The sequence below is a fragment of the Primulina eburnea genome, chromosome 4 (assembly GCF_022965805.1).
Source record: "Primulina eburnea isolate SZY01 chromosome 4, ASM2296580v1, whole genome shotgun sequence".
Classification (NCBI taxonomy): domain Eukaryota; kingdom Viridiplantae; phylum Streptophyta; class Magnoliopsida; order Lamiales; family Gesneriaceae; genus Primulina; species Primulina eburnea.
Window position 1 is genome coordinate 43,422,405 of NC_133104.1, and position 18,531 is coordinate 43,440,935.

Sequence of the window (18,531 nt, forward strand, 5' to 3'; positions counted from 1 at the left end):
GGCGTATAAATGTCTTGGGGAATTAGGGCTTCTGTCGTCGGGTCATTTTTCTTTTCTTTTTTTTTTTTAAAAATATTATTTTAAAAATACTTTCGCACAAATCAATGAAGAAAAAAAACTCTTGTAAATTTTTTTTTCCCAAAAACTATTCTTGTTTAAAAAAAATCCCTAAAATTTATATGGATAATACACTTACAAATAACGTTTATTTTTATTAGAAAAAAGGATAGTTTATTTCATTAAATTATTTTATTCCGACTGAAAAATATTTCAATTGGATCATTAAAATGCTTAAAAGGTGTCATATTTTACTGAAAACTTACATAAACTTAAGTTAGCTAAATCCAAATTTATACAAAAATAGTTAATCCAAACATGTTTAATTTATTGGTTGGACTTCAACAATTTAATATAGCTTGACACGAATTTTGGTAAGAGTGAGTCTCATGTGAGATTGTTTCACGAATCTTAATCTGTGAGACGGATCAACCCTATCAGATTCACAATAAAAAGTAATACTCTTAGCATAAAAAATAATACTTTTTCATGGATAATCCAAATAAGAGATCTGTCTCACAAATATGGTCCGTGAGACAGTCTCATACCAGTTTTTGCCTTTGTTGTAAAACGTAGTCGAGTCATGTTTCAAAACGATACTAATAAGAAAATGAAAGTGACCAAAATTCCTAATATAAACCCAAAGAGTGTGAATCTCCGTTTTGGTTGCTGATTCTAACCTCCCATAATTTTAGATGCTAGTTAAGCAAATAAACAACGCAATAGATTCTCAAATGACATAAAACCTGATTATATAATTTCAAATTATATTAAAAACTGAAAATGAGCAAAACAAAGTTGAATGAAAGCTAAAAAAACAATTGAATAATTTATTGGACAAAAAAAAAATCAAGCAATTGGTATGGACAAAAATTTGTGTGAGATGGTCTCATGGGTCATATTTTGTGAGACAAATATCTTATTTGGGTCATACATGAAAAAATATTACTTTTTATTATGAATATCGATAGGATTGACATATCTCACAAATAAAGATTCGTGAGACCATCTCACAAGAAACCTAATAATTGATATTAGGTATTATTGATTCTCCACCACCCATCGTGGTTAGCGATATGCTTATAAAATCTAATGGGCCCAAATCCTTAGATTCAAATTACGAGTTCAACTTTTCTCGTGGGCTGACTTTATTTATTTATTTGGGCCCAACGATATGTTCATCAATAAACATCCCATAAGTTTTATATTTTGCAAAAGGGAAAAAGAAAAAATGGTTCCCGGATTTTTGTTCTTGCTTATGTTTAACGATATTACATTGTAATCGAAACACAAAATGTGCTATATTATATTATATCAAATTTCCAGGTCATCATTGTAATCGTGTCTAAAATTTATTTCATATTGTTAATATTAATATTCTTAGTTTTATTCCTTATTAAAAATCATAATATAATTGATTTTTTTACTAATCTAAAATATTTTTTAAAAATAAAATTGAAAGACCCCAACCCTTCGTTTAATCGAACTTGGCTCGGCTCCTTATAAAATTTTGTTGATATTTTGTTAAATTTCTTTATTACATATTATGATTATTATTATTATATTCCCGACAAACAAACAAACAAACAAACGAACGTAGGAGTCTTCACGAATTCCGTCGCTCCCCAAAAACCCTCTCGGCTCGCAGTTGGTGGTGTGAAAGAGAGATACAAATGTCGGACAGTGCTCGGGGACGGTGGTAAAGCGAATTCAACACTCCAGAGAAAAGGATCGTATAAAGAGTTTGAATGTGGTTTGTCGATCTCTTTTCCTCAATTTCTTTATCTGGGGTTTAGTTTATGGATGAGTAACCGTGGTTCTGTTCACTGTTCATCTATCAATTCTACGCTCGAATCGCTTTCTTGTCTCCGTTTGTTCTTTTTTATATTTGATATTGGATTTGTTTGTATGAACAAATTGTTATAGGGCCGTGACCTAATTTCTTGTTTCATATAATGGGAACTTAGCCATGTCTGTTGTTGGGGATTTTTCGTGGAAAGCATGGATCGAATTGCCTTTCCTGTTTTATCATGGATCTGATTTATTACATCCGTTTGGTTACTGGGAAGCTAAATATTGACATGAAGGTGATTTTATCTAATATCAGTGTGTGTTATATGTTTATTTCAGTTTGTGGCAAACACGAATTTGAAGATATATGCTTAATTTGTCGAAAGCGTGATGAAGCTTCGGTTACATATATTATGCTTCCCATTTCCATTTCACCTTTTATCTTCCCCAAATCCATGATCATTTCACATAAAAGGCCATATCTTGTGTTCATCTGTGTGTGACCTAATATTTTTCGGGTTATTTACATTTATATTTATTTTCTCGTATATTTATTAATAGGGAGTTTTGGAGGAGGCATAAGAGGAAAGTGTGCATTACACTTGGATTTTTTGGAGGTGGATATCTATTTTACAAACTCTATGATGCTAGGAGGTCTAGGCTTAATGATCTCGAGAAACAGTATGCAGTTGAAAGAGAGAATGATGAACTCATCAAAGCTCAGTTAAGAACTAGGATGCCTCTGAATCTTATTTCATTTGTTCTATTGAAGCAACTCAGTGCTCATATTCCCTTTTTTTGTTTGATCAATAGAATTCAAGCCCATTTTGAGAGCGTTCAGGGAATATCTGATTCAACAACACTTCCTCATGTAATGGATCTATTACATTGTAGATTAGCTGAGAACTTGGACCTTACACAGTTGACGAAGAGATTGATTCAAGGAAAGGGCCAGCCGAACACTTTATCTACGTCAGAAAAACTTGAATTATGGGATAAACTCAAAATTCTCAGTGTGTATCTACTGTGCTCTTTCATCTACTATGATAACAAAAAGTTTAATGGTTTTGTTGGATTATCACTATTTTTTATTCAGTTGGCCTCGGTGCTTCCAGGTTTTACGAAGATGATACTGGCTCTTTGGTCAATGACTATGCTGAGCCTCTATATCAAAGTCCAAGTCAACATATTAGGGAGACATCTATATATCGACACTGCACGAGGTCTTGGAAGTTCTCACATACTTGTAAGCATAGTGCACTACTATGTATTTGTTTTATCTGATAGTCACAAATATCATTTTTGCTCTTATTTTTGCTATAGTTCTATTCTAGGAGGATCCTGATCCAAATATATGATACTTAACAAATTTTAAAATAACCACAAGCTCTTGATAATTTCTTATTATGGTTCTTGATTTGGCTTAAGAAAAGAAAAGCACGTTCTTCTTTCTCTATGGATGAGCTAACCATAATACTTCATGTACCGATGTACGTGTTGATAGTTTAAAATATAATTTTTTTACATGTAATTGGAAACTTGCTTGAGACGATGAACTTTAAGGTCGTGTAGCTAATACTTACGTAAATGCAGACTACCTACTCTGTATAACAACTTGAATATTAGACTTTCTAGTTTACTACCTTAAATCTTGTTTGAATGGACCACAGTTGCAGTTAACATTTCCTTGATTCCTTCTTATATGTTTGTTTATATTTAGATCAAAGTTTAAATTGGATGTTTATTTGTTTGTGACATCCAATGCTATTACCTTTAGTAAAGACGATCATTAGAATTGAACTCGTAACTTGTAGCGAACCCTGAGTAGGTGAAAATCCTTTGTTGAATTGAGCAGCATTGTTCCTCCTCTTTTTGAATAACAAAATTTCCGCTTCACGGGCTTCTTGGTTTTGTCCTCGACTAACCATGAATACTTTGTGTTTTATTACCCTAGTTTGTCCTTTAGCAGTTTCCTTTTGGGATATGACTTCTTTAGACCAGTATAATACTTTTGGCTTGGGAGAATTTGGGACAACTTTTGGCCTGCATGATTCTATTTAACCAGTTAAATTTCCTGACCGCGAGCATAGTTGGTGCTTTTTGCTAAGTTTATTTTGTGACAGATCTATGATTTAGAGAATCGAGCTTGCATGTGAAAATGCCATATGAATAAATTTGTGTTTCTTAGTTTACTATGTATCTGAGGGCTATTTCATTTCTGTGTTCAGGATGAAGCTGAGCTAATTGATAGAAATGACGAGCAGCAGTTTTTAGCCTGTGCTGATTACCTTTCAAATTATGGCCTTCTTGCCCTTATATCTTATACAGAGGCAGTGGCTTCTGAAGTCCTTAAAGGGTAGGCCCTTTCAGTTAAAGTAAAATCACCTTTTTATGTAGCTGATTGGAGGTAGCGAAGGAACTTCTTTTAAAGTTTTTAGTGTTTTGATGTGTACATGTGCATATGACATGCTACTTTTTTTTTTTTGGATAGGAAACATCATATGACATGCTACTGAATACTCATTCTTATACTTCTTTGAGATTGAGATGAAGTTAATAGTCTTTTTAGTAGCTAATTATGTTATATCCCAATTTTGTAAATGATGGTAGGCGGTGGCAGGACGGTCGGTCTACCGTCTTGGCCATCTAGGCGGTACGGTTGAATTTTTTTAAAATAATTTTTATATATAATTATATATTACCATATTACCAAACATTCATATGATTATGAGTTGGCTGTAAAATAATTACCAGGCATTCATGATATTACCAAACATGGAGTGTTCTCTGCTGCTGCGGCGGCGGCGGCGGCATTACGGTTTTATTAAAAATAAATGCTGCCCAGCCCGCCGCTTCTCATCTTCGGCTGCCTAAGGCAAAGGCAGTGCGGTCAGCGGTTGCCTCCTGCCTAGGCAGCTGTTTCGACTGCCATTTAGATCGTTGTTATATCCCCATGGAAGCATGCTAGGGCCTTCACTTGCTTAAACCTCTGTGCTTTTCATACTTTGTCATGTACTGTACTGTGTATTGTTTTAACCTGTTTATATTCTGAGAACAAATTCAGGTATTTATATTTTGGTCATGGGCCTTTGTATTCATGGTTTAAACTTTAAAGTTCTTAGTAACAAACTTGCGGAAATTTTTTAACAGTTACCCTATTAAACTTGAAGTTTTTATTAAAAAATATGTTTTCGAGTATATTATATATATTTGATGGCTCGAAATGTGAGAATTTTTTGGCTTTTTTCATAAGTGTAGCTTTCATTATCCAGTTTTTATTTGATTTTCAATAAAATGAATTAGTGAAAACACAATCGCTGTGGATTTCATCTGAAAGTACACCAAACTTTCCCCGAGTTTGATGAGCGATCTAAACTATTGGTTAGATTTGTCGATTTATACTGCGTATCAAGTAGAGGGAAACTTATATATCCTCTTTCCATCACATACTAATTTATCCTGTGTAAAATATAACTTATATCAGCTCAGCAGTATATTATTTGGTAAATGAACTAGTCAGATAGGTTTTGCCTTGAAAATGCACAATTGATGTGGTTAATATACAGTAGAGAGTTAGGAGCCTTGCTTTGAAAATTTTACATAAATTAAGGCAACTCAACCTGACATTGATGATCAGTATCACCAGGCTCTGGTCCTTAATACACGCCAGTAGCTTTCCTAGAGCTTGTGGCTTGCCAACTTGATTAGTTGTGTGAAGGAGATGAAATCCATGAAATTACTATCTACATTTTCTTGCACCGTGTTTGTGAAAATTGTTTTACTTGTTCCCGTTCCTTTGTTCGTTCCATATAATTCAGCTTTTGTGCAACCCCCAGTGATACACTTAGTTTTACATCTTGTTTAACTTCTCATGATCTTAAATTTTGCAGATCACAATTGAAGGATTTCTTCAGTCTTTCGTCTCTCCATGAATTTATTATTCAGATACTTGACACTTTGTTGAGCAAGGGGAGCCCTCATCACTGGGTGAGTTATTTGATGCCTGATGATGCTGGAGCTTATAAACTTGTGGCATCCTCTAGCACAATTGGCTCCGATATTGCTCGTGCTACCAAATATGAATTACTCATGGCAGAGACACGTGCAGTTGTGTCAAGGTATGGTTAGATGTTGCCTATTCAAAACTTGTGATACCTTAGTAGAATAAGTTAATCTTGAAACGCGTAATGTTGCCTATTTTGTTATGATCTGTCTTTATACAGTGCTGAATTCGGAAATATTGTCGACATTTCGTTGCGAGCATTGGTGAGCATGATGTTGGAAGATCTAATTTCTGAATTTGGAGGTAGCGATTTAGTTTCTGGGATGCCGCTGGCCAAACTTCTTCCAAGAATTGCTCGGATGACTGAGTTGCTTCTTCAAGAATCAAATAGGAATAAGTATATCCAACATATTCAAACCATACCAGAGGTAGAACTATTCTTCACCCTCTTGTACTCAAGCACGCCCACTTCATAGTGTAGAATCATTGTGGTAGTATTGTAATCTCGAACATTCATAAAGAAGTTTCTGGTGATCTGCGAGATCTGGAGGAAGGCGAGACATAAGGTTGTGAAATGTTGTAATCTTTTTTTTAGCTTTCAATGTTTTTATTCTGTCGTTTATCCCTACATGATTTAGTGTTAGTTGGATGGATAATTTTCAGAGATTCTTAGTGGGTTTTTCACCATAACAGAAGATAAGAGAGGCCTTCTTTGTGTGTATGGTTCCGGAGATTTGCAGACACCACGGCCCTGTTGTCCACATTTGTCTGTCTGCTACATTGGCTCGCCTCTGTTTTTAGTGATCATCATGTACAACTTTCGTTTAATATTATATTTGTGGATTGTAATTGTTGATGTGCGACTCAATTGAGATTAGCCGGTCGTGGCTTAATATTATATTTGTGGCTTAAAATTGAAATTTTATTATAAATTTGAATTGAAACGGTAAGATAAACTCTCAATTGCATAAATTTAAAAAATAATATACAAATTAAATGTTTTGAAATATGTAAAATATTAATTCACAAATTGTTGTTATATTGTATTTGAATATGCTCAAATAAGTCGGCATGAAGTCATTGATGCACTTGATTGTGACATATAGTTTGGAATTTCTCCTAACATAATTATAAAATCCTCGGTTTGAGCCATCGACGGGTAATGCGGATTCGTCACTTTTATCGTTGTGTCAATTTGTCACGTAACTTCCCTCATCTTCAATAAACATGTTGCGCAAAATAAGGCATAACACAATATATTTTAATATTTTCTTATACAAATAACGAGATAAACTTCTGACAATCGTCCATCGAGATTGGAGCACCTCAAATGCTTGTTTGACATTTTTCTTGCAGCTTATTGTCTTTCCTTGAACAACATCATATTAAGATCCTTCGGGTGAGAAAAAACCCTCATGAAAGTAGCTCATTCTGAATATAATTCATTTGTTAAATAATATCCCTTGTATATTGATTGTCGTTCTTCGTGAAATTAATCTCGAGAATTTTATTTGAAAACATTATTGAATATGACAGATTCGTATAACACGCTAATATTATTAGTTAAACCGACGACCCCAAAGAATGCACGCCAAATCTATAAGTCTTGAGACGCGGTTGTTTCAATCACAACTGATGGTCGGTGACTCGTAGTCTTTTGTAAACTGCCTCTCATCGTGCATTTGAAGAAGACGTTGATCATCATCAATATTCGACATTATCAAGTATAGATCACTAAATAGTTCAATCACATATTCATAGAATTTGAAAAGACACTTGATGTCAACTGATTCATCAATACTTATGTACCCTACAAAATGGTCGACATGAACTTCATAAGACAATTAACAAATCATAGCTATACATTTTTGTCTGCATCACCTCTCTGCTAAAAATTACACTTACCGAAATTGAAAGAAGATGCCCATACCAATGTTTAATTTCCACCAAACACCTAGAAGTAATGACAGGAAATTCAGAGAAAATGACTACACATCATTTACCAAGGGACCAGGGTGCTATCAAAGTATCGTTGGGGGAATGGTGCCAAAATTTATTAACCTAAAAAGACTAAAAAGTGTCATTTACCCGTTAGATAAGTACCAGATCTTTCGGGCAAAAGTAATTTATTTTATTTTATTTTATTTTTTTTCTATAAAATTCACGAGTGATAAATAAGAAATGGAAATTTTACCCTTTTATGATTTGCATCAAACTGTTTGAGTGTAAAATCACCAATTATATAAATATTTACTCTTTTTAGGGAGAGAGCAAAATAGGATAGGAGGTGGAAAAAACTAAAACTTGGGCTTAAAAAGTAGCAGAAAATGGTTGGATCTGAAAGTAGAGTAGCCATAATATTAGAACCCTACGGAAACCTATCGTTGAAAATCTGCTCTTAGTGTTTGTCAAGCTACATTAAATTGTCATTGGGAGTCACGTTTTTGTTTTCCAACAATATACCAAAAATATACAGAGTCTCTATACAGTACTTAACATGAGAGACTTCGGTTAAATAATTTTTTTACACATTTCAGAGAATTGATGCTAACGCTCTGGTCTCGAATATTCTTAAATTTGTTTTTACTCACATATATATGAATATTATTATTGGAAAAAATCATTTATACAAACAAATTTCATATTTATCTTACCTTATTTTTAATCCATGAGTGTCTTAATTATATGATGGGTGCTTTAATTACAATAAAATATCTGATAATTTTGAAATGCAGGATGCATCAATGCAGTTAAAAAAACTCGTCAAAAAGACGAAGGAAACAAAGAATAATTAAGGTAAGTCTTATTGTGAATGGGGCCATGTCTTAAATTGTCAAATTTCCTCCTTTTCACGGTAATATTTTATAAAGTATAATTTGATAGAAATTTTATCAAATTCATCCTATTTATAGTTATAGTATAGAAGTATAAATTGACTCTTCAAATAAAAAATAAATAAAGTAGAGATTGATAGATAATTTAGATATGAAAATGAGTTCTCATTCAGTACAAAATCTAAAAAGAAAATTACAATATGAACTGAAAATTAACACCAGATATATATCTCATGAATAACTATTTTCCCACGAATCCCACCCAAGCTAATATTGAGTAAATTAATAATATAATTCGGCCTCTTCCCATCTATGAAATTACGGCGAGAGTATTTTCCATTGATAATCCCTGTAAAAATAAGAACAAAACTCCAAGATAAACAATAAATAAATAAAGTAAATAATATACCTCCAAACTGTGTTAAATAAAGATCATTTATCAGCATCGATGACTTCCCAAGCAACCAAAAATAGTAAAGTAAACCTAGAGGTGGATTCACAAATTTACAGGAGTCTGAGTTTCCATGCAGATACAGTTGGAGGTAAGATAAAATTCTCAAAAAAAAAAGAAGCTTTAACATTGAATATATCGAGATCACCGGTAACAATAGATAAATCTGTTATCTCCTGAGTATAACTTGAACAAAAATCCAAGAAACTAAACTAAAAAAATAACAGAAGATCAATGTGTGTGTCAGTGTGTTTAAGCAAGGCAAAAGTGTAGAGCTCCCTTCAATCCAAAGAAGGTGTAAATATATATTGGGTTGAATTCAAGCTCCTGATATATGGAAACCACAAATCCATCCAATTAAAACCCTAACATGGAAAGGGCTGAGGGATCCATAGATCAGCAGCTTAATCTTCCCAATAATATCCTCTTTTGGACTTCAAGGAGTTCCACGCTCTTACGCTAATAATCTTGTAAGAAATATGGACATGGAAACGCAGAGACGGAAAAAATATATCCTGTTACTAAATATTTTCAAGAATATGGAACCCAAGTATGAATTATTGTTGAAGAAATCAAGGGTCGAAGCTAGAAATCAATCGCCCGTATGAACAAGAAATCAACTCGCTGATTTGACATCAATACAGAGAAGATCTTCTTCCAGATCTAAGCCATGGAAATGAAAGCAAGAGATCTAGTACGAAAAAAAGATATTATTAGGGTGAATCTAAAGAACTCTACGTGACCTGAGATATCTAATGGCTTCTGCAGACGAAAGAAAGAAATCTAACCAACCTCTACTGCCCCTGTTAACAGTTTATAGACAGCATAGGCCGTAAACCCTAGGAGAGAACAATAGATATTTAATCTAATAAACGCTATTTGGAAAAAAAAATGGGTGGAGTTGCTTAGGACAATCTTTTTTCAATATACGAATGGGTCGATCATTGTCTCGACAAAGTGTTCATCCGAGTTTGAAATATGAACCACGTCTCATGTTTCATATTGTTCGATAAGGTGTCACAAATAACATGTGAGTCGTTTGACGTCGTACCTGAAAATTTTAATGTATGAGTCGAATTTAAAAGGTTAAGCTTTAAGATTGAAAAGAAAACGTTTTATTTTTTTATTTGATTAAAGAGCTAGAACTTTCAGACATATAGACTCAAAGGGATTTTTTTTTTAAAACAATCTCACGTATCTTTATTTGTGAGACGAGCTAGTCAATTCTGTTTATATTTATAATAAAAGTAATAGTTTTGATATATATAAAAAAAATTCATTGGTGACCCAAATATAATATATGTATCACAAAGTTGATCAATGAAACTATCGAATAATAGTTTTTGTGTACACATAATTATAAAATCAAATAATTTTTTCGTTACATATATTGTTTACCTAATACACGTAAAGAAATTATATATATATATATATATATATATATATATATATATATATTATTTCAAGAAATTATATACTTAAAAGAGAGTTTTTATTCACAAATTATCTTGCATGGATAGATACTAACATGCGGCCCCAAGAGAAGGGAAATTTTCAATTTTTTTTTTTTTTGTTTTTGAGGGAATTAAATGTTACATTTGACTGCAGGGAATAGATGTGAATAGTAAATACTGCATTATTACAAAATACTGTATATATATGTACTTTCTTTGAATGACCTCTCCAACTCTATCTTGAATCCAGTTTATGTTGGTAATACAGAGAAACGAAACGTTGCTCTTAGGACTGCAAAGAATGAAAATTTTTTATCATTACATGTCATGTTTATAATTTTTTCACTGATATTTCATGTAAAAATATCATGTTATACAATCTCATATATTTTTTCGGATCAATTTTATTTATATTTATAAAAAAAATTAATATTTTTAGCATGCAAAATAATTTTTTAAATAAGTTAATCAAATAAGATATCTGTCGCAAGAAATTGATCCGTGAAACCGTCTCATATAATTTTTATGTATTTTGACTCTCTTTCTTGTTATCCTTGTTTCTTTGATATTGTTTTATCAACCAGTACTGTAAAACTATATGAAATTTATACTACATATTTAGTGGTTAGTATAAAACACAATCACCTGTTACTTATTTATTTTTCCTACCAATAAGTATATACTATATATTCACCATCGTTATATACTCATGGCATTTATTAATATAACTAATAATACGATGTTTATTGAAAGTGAGAAGACGTTGAATTAATTAATAATTCTTTGAGAGATGTTCAAATTTTTTTAAGTTAAGATAACAAATGAGGACGAAATCATATGCTATGTTTGGTGTTTCAAATCATACTATATTTTTATCAAACAAGTCTCATTTATACAAATTATTAAAAATTAAATACATTAAAAAACAGGAATGAAAAAATACAATTAATCATTGATAAAACATTTCGTCCCCAACAATGGTGTATTTTTATATATTATTTTTGGGAAGAAAATTAATTTTGGAAAGACATACCAAATATGGTGTAGGGTTTTCAAATATTATATTATAAAAGTGGAAAAGTATTTTTCATCTTTCAAATAGCAAGCAAAAAATATATATATTCATGTGGCCAGGTTGGGTTGATCAAGGGGTTAAAAATTATTATTATATTATATATATATATATATATATATATATATATATATATATATGTATGTATGTATATATTCATGTGGCCAGGTTGGGTCGATCAATGGGTTAAAAATTATCAGGCTTGTAAGAAAGTTCAATTTGGAAATAACACTACAATGGGTTTGCTTAACAAAGTTGGGCTCCATTGTTCATGTTTTATTGGATCAGATTTTTCAGGCTGGGCCGAGATGAATTAAAGCAGTTTTATTTAGGGTAGCATAAAATACTAATTATATTATATTTAAAAGTTAAACAAAATATATTTTTAAAAAAAGTTAAACAAATTATAAAACACTATAAATAGTACAAATCTATACTATTTAAATAATTGTTTTAATCAATTATCAATTAAAAAATTAATTTTTTTTAAAAAAAAAATCAATTTATTTTTAAAAAAAAGAGCTCGTCTAAATAGAGAACTCAATACTTAGTTATTTACGTATCTATATTATTATATTATTAAGTGTGATTTTAAGACACAAAATTATTTTATTTTATAATTATCTTTTTTACTGATATTGCTGAAATCGGTGATGCTAACTGGGAGGTCAGATCTTCCCTTGGAGAGCTCGGATCTAACCGCGATACGCTGGCTGGGAGGTCGGCACGTCACCTTGGGAGCTCGGATCAAACACCTCGAAATCAAGAAACACAAACAAGAGTGTTAGAAGGGGCCGGAAGGTTGTTCCGGTGTAGTCCCTCCTACGCTCAAGTCAGAGAACAGAAAACTGAGAGAGAGTAATGTGTGTGAATATATGAATTTTAGAGTTAACGAAACTTGGTATTTATAGGTGAACCGCAGAGTCTTAGTTTTGGTAGGTTTAGATCTTCAGAATCTTCGGAAGATTTGATTTAGATCTTGCCCAAATTTGATTAGATCCTTAATGGGCTTTGATCTCCGTGGGCTACGCGCTTAATATCTGAATAAGAGCTCTCGTAGGTATGAGCCCGTCTGGAACCAGGACCTTATGGGAGCTCGGCCGAGGATCTCCAATCGTCCCGATGTTGCCTTCTTGGAGGTCGGCTCGGCTTGGGAGGTCGGCTGACCTCTCCGATCGTCGTAACTGCTGATATGGGAGGTCGGCTAGGGATGACCTCCCGGATGACCTTCCGCGGATGACCTCAAGTGCTCCTCTGAGTGCTGGGCTTCCCTTGAGATGGGCTATCGAGAGCGGGCCGAGCTCAACCTCCCTCCGAAGGTATCATTTACCTTATTAAAAACATCCTCAAATCACTCCATATTTTATATATAAAAAAATCTAAATAATTTTTTTTTTTTTAAATCAAACAAAGTCTTTTAAATTAAAAATAATTTCGTTTTAGTTATTTAATATTATTTAATCAAATTAAAAATAATAATAAGTAATACAACACAACACATGTATATCTTTTGTAAGTATAAATAAACAATCTTCGTCCTGTGGCCATCGGAAGTCGGGAGGTGGCTGCGGACAAATGAAGCTCGTTTGTCCTAAACAATCTTGGCTAGAATAATGAGTTTACAGAATTGTGGTATTGAGGTTAAATTTCCAACACTAGTCCAAATTTTGGTGTAATTGGGCCAGAAGCGTCACCTGAAACCAGAGATTCAGAGGAGAAATGGCAGAAGTGGAGCAGTTAATTAGCAAGAAAGTTGCCGATCGTTACCTGAAGCGGGAGGTCCTCGGCGAAGGTACATACGGTGTCGTTTTCAAAGCCATCGATACCAAGGTAAGGAATTTATTCTCCTTTGTGCTATCCTTCTTCTTCTTCTTTTTTTTTTTAAAGTTGTGCATAGGGCTCTAGGATTTTAGCTATATTTTGGGTCTTCTCGGAGTGCCTTGTTTTGAATGCTTGATTATAATGTTGGTTGGGAGAAGTAATTTCGATTGGTTACTTCAGAAGCACTTTCTACTGATATTGGATAGATCAGCTCAAATGTGACGCAGCAAATTGATTCAAGTTTTTGGCTTTGTGCAGACAGGGCAGACAGTCGCTATTAAGAAGATTCGACTGGGGAAGCAGAAGGAGGGGGTGAATTTTACCGCATTGAGAGAAATTAAATTGCTCAAGGAGCTTAAGGATGAAAATATTATCGAGTTAATTGACACCTTTCCCCATAAGGGGAACTTGCATCTCGTGTTTGAGTTCATGGAGACAGATTTAGAAGCCGTTATCCGGGATAGGAATATAGTTCTTTCCCCAGCTGATATAAAGTCATACATTCAGATGACCTTGAAGGGACTTACGTTTTGCCATAGGAAATGGGTCCTGCATAGGTGCATTGTTGTTCCATGCATTTGTTCGGAATCTTCAACTTGCTCAGAATTTTTGAGCCTTTTCTATTAATTTGAGCAGGGACATGAAACCAAACAACTTGCTTATAGGATCCCGTGGACAGCTTAAACTTGCTGATTTTGGTCTAGCTCGTTTATTTGGGAGCCCTGATCGGAGGTTCACTCACCAGGTATACCCAAGTCTGACTACTCCATCCCGAGATAGGAAGTTGAAGGCCATCACGTTTTAGATTAACTGAAAGTGGCATGTGCAGAAATCCATGTGTCTTAAGTTTGTTCTTAAACTAGTATATTTTAAATCAACCATTTACTGAAGCCTTTAAATTTTGTGCAATCATAGGTTTTTGCTAGATGGTACAGAGCACCCGAGCTGTTGTTTGGTGCTAAACAATATGGTCCAGGGGTAGATGTATGGGCTGCAGCTTGTATTTTTGCTGAACTACTCTTACGTCGACCATTTCTGCAGGTGACTCTTGCTACCCTTGTGGTTATATATCAACTAACCAGTCGACAGGGATTACTGCTTTACTTTCTTGGTGACTACTGTTATGAATGTGAGTTTTGAGTGTTGTTGATCGCCCTTGTTATGTGAGGCTGTTAATACAATTTGAAATCATTGATACCTATGAATTTACAAACGAGGTAGATATGTAGATCTTTATCAGTTATTGTGCTTGAGTGGCTGAAAGCTTTGATTTTGCATGTTTATAGCTTCTGGGCGATTAATCATAATGGTGCAAAACTTTGTCATCAATGGAGATCTTTTGTGAAAGCGATGTTGCAGTTTAGTGTTGTGGCTGCATCATCGTGTGCTTGATATCATCTACTGTTAACAAAAGCTGCTCACCTCCTTTATTCTTTTAAGCTAACTATGATTTATTTGCTGGGAAACATTCTCATGCTCATAGTTTGCAAATATGCTGTCCGTTTGGACATTTTACTTGTTTTAGTGGTTAAATTATGGGTCAAAATGAGTTAATGTAGGGAAATAGTGATATTGATCAACTGGGAAAGATTTTTGCCGCTTTTGGAACACCAAAGCCATCTCAATGGCAAGATATGGTATATCTTCCCGATTACGTGGAATATCAATTTGTTCCTGGCCAACCGTTGCGTACATTATTTCCCATGGCTAGTGATGACACCTTGGATCTTTTATCTAAGATGTTTACATACGATCCAAAATCAAGGATTTCAGCACAACATGCGCTGGAGCATCGGTATGTAATTAATGTTTTTCATGGTTACCTTACAGCCGTTGGACTGATTTTCTTTTCTATAGGTATTTTTCTTCCATTCCTCCACCTACAGAACCTGCTTTGCTCCCAAGGCCTCCACCAAAGAGGGAGTCAGTCAATCCTAAGGTTTCAGACTTCAATCCCCAGGAGGGTCCAACTGTATTGTCTCCTCCAAGAAAGGTTAGAAGAGTGATGCCTCATCGTGAGGGATTTGATCTAAATGCTCACCACATGGATAAAACGGATGTTCATGGTAATGAGATAAGACCGACGGCTGGAGAGAGGAGCAGACAGGCTCCAACATCGCTAGATTTCTCAGTTTTTGGAATGAGGCCACTTAATAGACCAACTATTAACAGGTATATATTATCATGTTGACATCCGGTAACCTTGGATTTCTGAATATGCCAGCTAACACTTGTGAACAGTTGACCTTAATTTATCTGTTGATTAAACTAGCATGGTAGAATTGTCAGCTAATTCTCATCCTTCTGCTGCTTCTTAAGGAGAAATATTATTAACTAGAGAAAATTTTTCTCATTGACACCCCTTTATGTTTATTTTTTATTTGGAGGGAGATTGTTGGAATTATCTAACCTGCAGTTAGAGTCTGCTGTTTGCCATGTGGTTTTGTATGTAATGAAATGCTGGCGAGGGCCTGAGTTACATCAGGCTAAAATGTCAGCGAGAAGACTGAATCAATATCTTGGTTTTTCTGGAGCATGCACCCCTATAAGAAATTACAAAAATTATTGTCGGGAATGGATTCTTCTTAAATTCACAGTTGATCAGTGGCCTTCCGACTTTCTACGGTTGATTAAAAGGGCTCTTATATCCTATAACTTAGAGAAATATAATTTTATATGAAAAAAACTCCAGCTGTCAAAATTTTTTGCGTGAGTTTTTTGGTCGCCTTTTCATTTTCATTATGGTTCGTTATCAGAATCTCTTATGGTACTACTTTTCTATTTTCCGAACCCCTTTGCCGTTTGGGGGTCTTATTTCAGTGCTGACAGATCACATCTGAAGAGGAAACTTGATCTCGAATTTCAATTACCTGAAGAAGAATAATTTGTGGACAACTATCTGGCTTTTTAAGTTTTTGTGGACAAATCAATCCCGTCTGCTACCAGAGGTTTGTGCTGGATCTCTAACACAAAATTTTCTTTTAGCGTCATTTCATATTTTGATGGTCTGTTTCATTGTTAAATTGTTCATTCTTCTTTGTCTATTACCAGTAATGTCTATCAGAGCAACAAAACTTAAGATGTGAAGAACGAAGTCGTTATTTGATTCAGAATTATTACAATTGTATTTGGCGTCTCTCGTGAACTCAAAATGTGCACAGTAGAGCAGGAAGAGCTATATTTGATCATTTATACATGATTTGAAACTTGAATTTTGGTATTTAATATAAAAAGTCAAGTACACATGTATTTGAGATGTAAAAAGAGATCCAATATTGTTTGCGGCAACGTTTTCATTGTTGTTTTTTAAGTTGAAGCTTACTATGCTTTAGATGAGGGGATATTTTTCCGCAGAAACTTGCATTAAGATTTGACATTGTATCCATTTAGTTTCAAGAATGTTGTGTTAACTGGCCGTTTGATGTACTCTGGATTGACATTTTTATCTGGAATAAGTTTTGGTAAATTTTTAGTATGGATTGTAATGTGGCCGTTTTGGTGTTGATTAATATAATGTTATTTTACCAGTTTTAAATGAGCAAATGTTCAAGTTTACCCAAATCTTGTTAATTTGATCTTTCACTCTATTCTGGATTCCATTAAGCAAGTCGCAAATCATATCTTCATGACATATTCACGGAAACCGTCGACTCGAAGACTCTCGTCGGCCTTCTTTGCCTGAACAAGACAGTAATTCGGAGATGGATAATAATTTTTAGTCGATATCAGGTAAAGGCAAGATAAAATGTTTACTTCGAGTTGTTCCCGATTCTTGCGCGATACGATGACAACAAGAGACACAACTTGCACCAGTAAAGCGCATAGAATCCCCAACCATAGACCCTACAAGTTGTTGAAACATATTTCAAATCGCAGAAAAAAGATCAAGTATCATTGAAACTTTACCTTTGTTCGCAAAAACAGATTGTACAAGTACGCAAAGCGAATAACCAGATGTTTTAAAAGTTTATTTATCTTTTTTAAATATATTTTGAATGTTTACATGAGCTTTTAAAAGTCTCTTCAATTTGTCCGACAGAACTGGAAATTATGGATTTATGCACACATGAACAACATTAAAATTTAGTGTTTCTACCAACTTCTATTTACTCAAAGATTCAAAAATAAGAACTATTTTGACTCTTTCTCAAGGAAAAATTTTACTTTATAAACCTCTGTTGAATAAATCAAATTAATCTCTTCTTATAGATAAAATAGATAGAAACATAATACAAGATATGCGTGAAAAATAATATATAAATATTTTCAGTGCACATTGAACGTGTTCAACAAGACTTTTTTTTTTTTAAATTTATAGATTGTTATAATTAGATCGCGAACTCGAAATCTCGTTCAAAATTAAGATCTTATTATTATTATCAGAGTGCTGCTACAAGTCATCACCACATTGAAGGCAGTAATCATTGAGACCAAGATCATCGTGTTCGTTAGGTGCAGATTCCATTGATTTATACTAGTTTTACCAACTCCTTGAAATTTCTTTCATACATTATGGCCCATTAACCAATTCTGTTAACTTGCACAATTAGGGGCCAATTAAGCAACACAAATTTTTTATAAAATGATTTTACGAGTTAATTTAGTGAGATATGTATTTTTTTTTTGTCACACATGAAAAATATTATAAATATGAACAATATTAATTCGTCTCATTAATTAAAAACATGTGAGAATATATCACACGAGACCTACTCATTAAACAAACTATTTTGCATGTATACCCGCAAGTATTAACAAAAAGCAAATGTAATCGTTGCACGATAATGTAAGCTGTTGGACCGAATATAAAGTATATATTTACTCTAAATCATTCAAATTTTTTATCAAACTTGGTGAATAAATTCACTTGAAAACATACTTCCACTAGCTATAACTTTTGACAAAATAAAAAGTCTTTAGTTTTACAATTAGTGTCAGAGTCAATGTCATATGTTCGATTCTCATTGACAACTACTCTGCAAAGAATGCAATTATTGATATGGTAATTGTTCATACTAGAAGATCGATCGAACGAATCGTAGTGTTCG

At 33.5% G+C, this 18,531-nt stretch overlaps 2 protein-coding genes across 4 annotated transcripts; both read left to right on the plus strand.

The window, feature by feature from the left end:
- The first annotated feature begins 1,623 nt into the window (after nucleotides 1-1,623).
- On the plus strand, nucleotides 1,624-6,765 carry LOC140829308 (peroxisome biogenesis protein 3-2-like). Of its 3 annotated transcripts, none has more exons than XM_073192401.1 (8): nucleotides 1,624-1,810; nucleotides 2,410-2,571; nucleotides 2,662-2,861; nucleotides 2,964-3,094; nucleotides 4,077-4,204; nucleotides 5,739-5,966; nucleotides 6,072-6,279; nucleotides 6,515-6,765. In XM_073192401.1, exons 1-8 carry the CDS (start codon nucleotides 1,806-1,808, stop codon nucleotides 6,539-6,541), a joined length of 1,089 nt encoding a protein of 362 aa, XP_073048502.1. In that variant the 5' UTR covers nucleotides 1,624-1,805; the 3' UTR covers nucleotides 6,542-6,765. The 3 variants fall into 3 exon arrangements, 2 of the variants coding, with proteins under 2 accessions (XP_073048502.1, XP_073048501.1); XR_012117434.1 differs by having other exon boundaries at nucleotides 1,625-1,810; nucleotides 6,072-6,417; XM_073192400.1 differs by having other exon boundaries at nucleotides 1,625-1,810; nucleotides 6,072-6,765.
- Nucleotides 6,766-13,185: 6,420 nt separating this feature from the next.
- Nucleotides 13,186-16,868, plus strand: LOC140829309 (cyclin-dependent kinase D-1-like). The gene is made up of 8 exons (XM_073192402.1): nucleotides 13,186-13,492; nucleotides 13,742-14,040; nucleotides 14,120-14,228; nucleotides 14,399-14,524; nucleotides 15,043-15,278; nucleotides 15,341-15,655; nucleotides 16,304-16,431; nucleotides 16,535-16,868. Exons 1-7 carry the CDS (start codon nucleotides 13,382-13,384, stop codon nucleotides 16,365-16,367), a joined length of 1,260 nt encoding a protein of 419 aa, XP_073048503.1. The 5' UTR covers nucleotides 13,186-13,381; the 3' UTR covers nucleotides 16,368-16,431; nucleotides 16,535-16,868.
- Nucleotides 16,869-18,531: the final 1,663 nt, after the last annotated feature.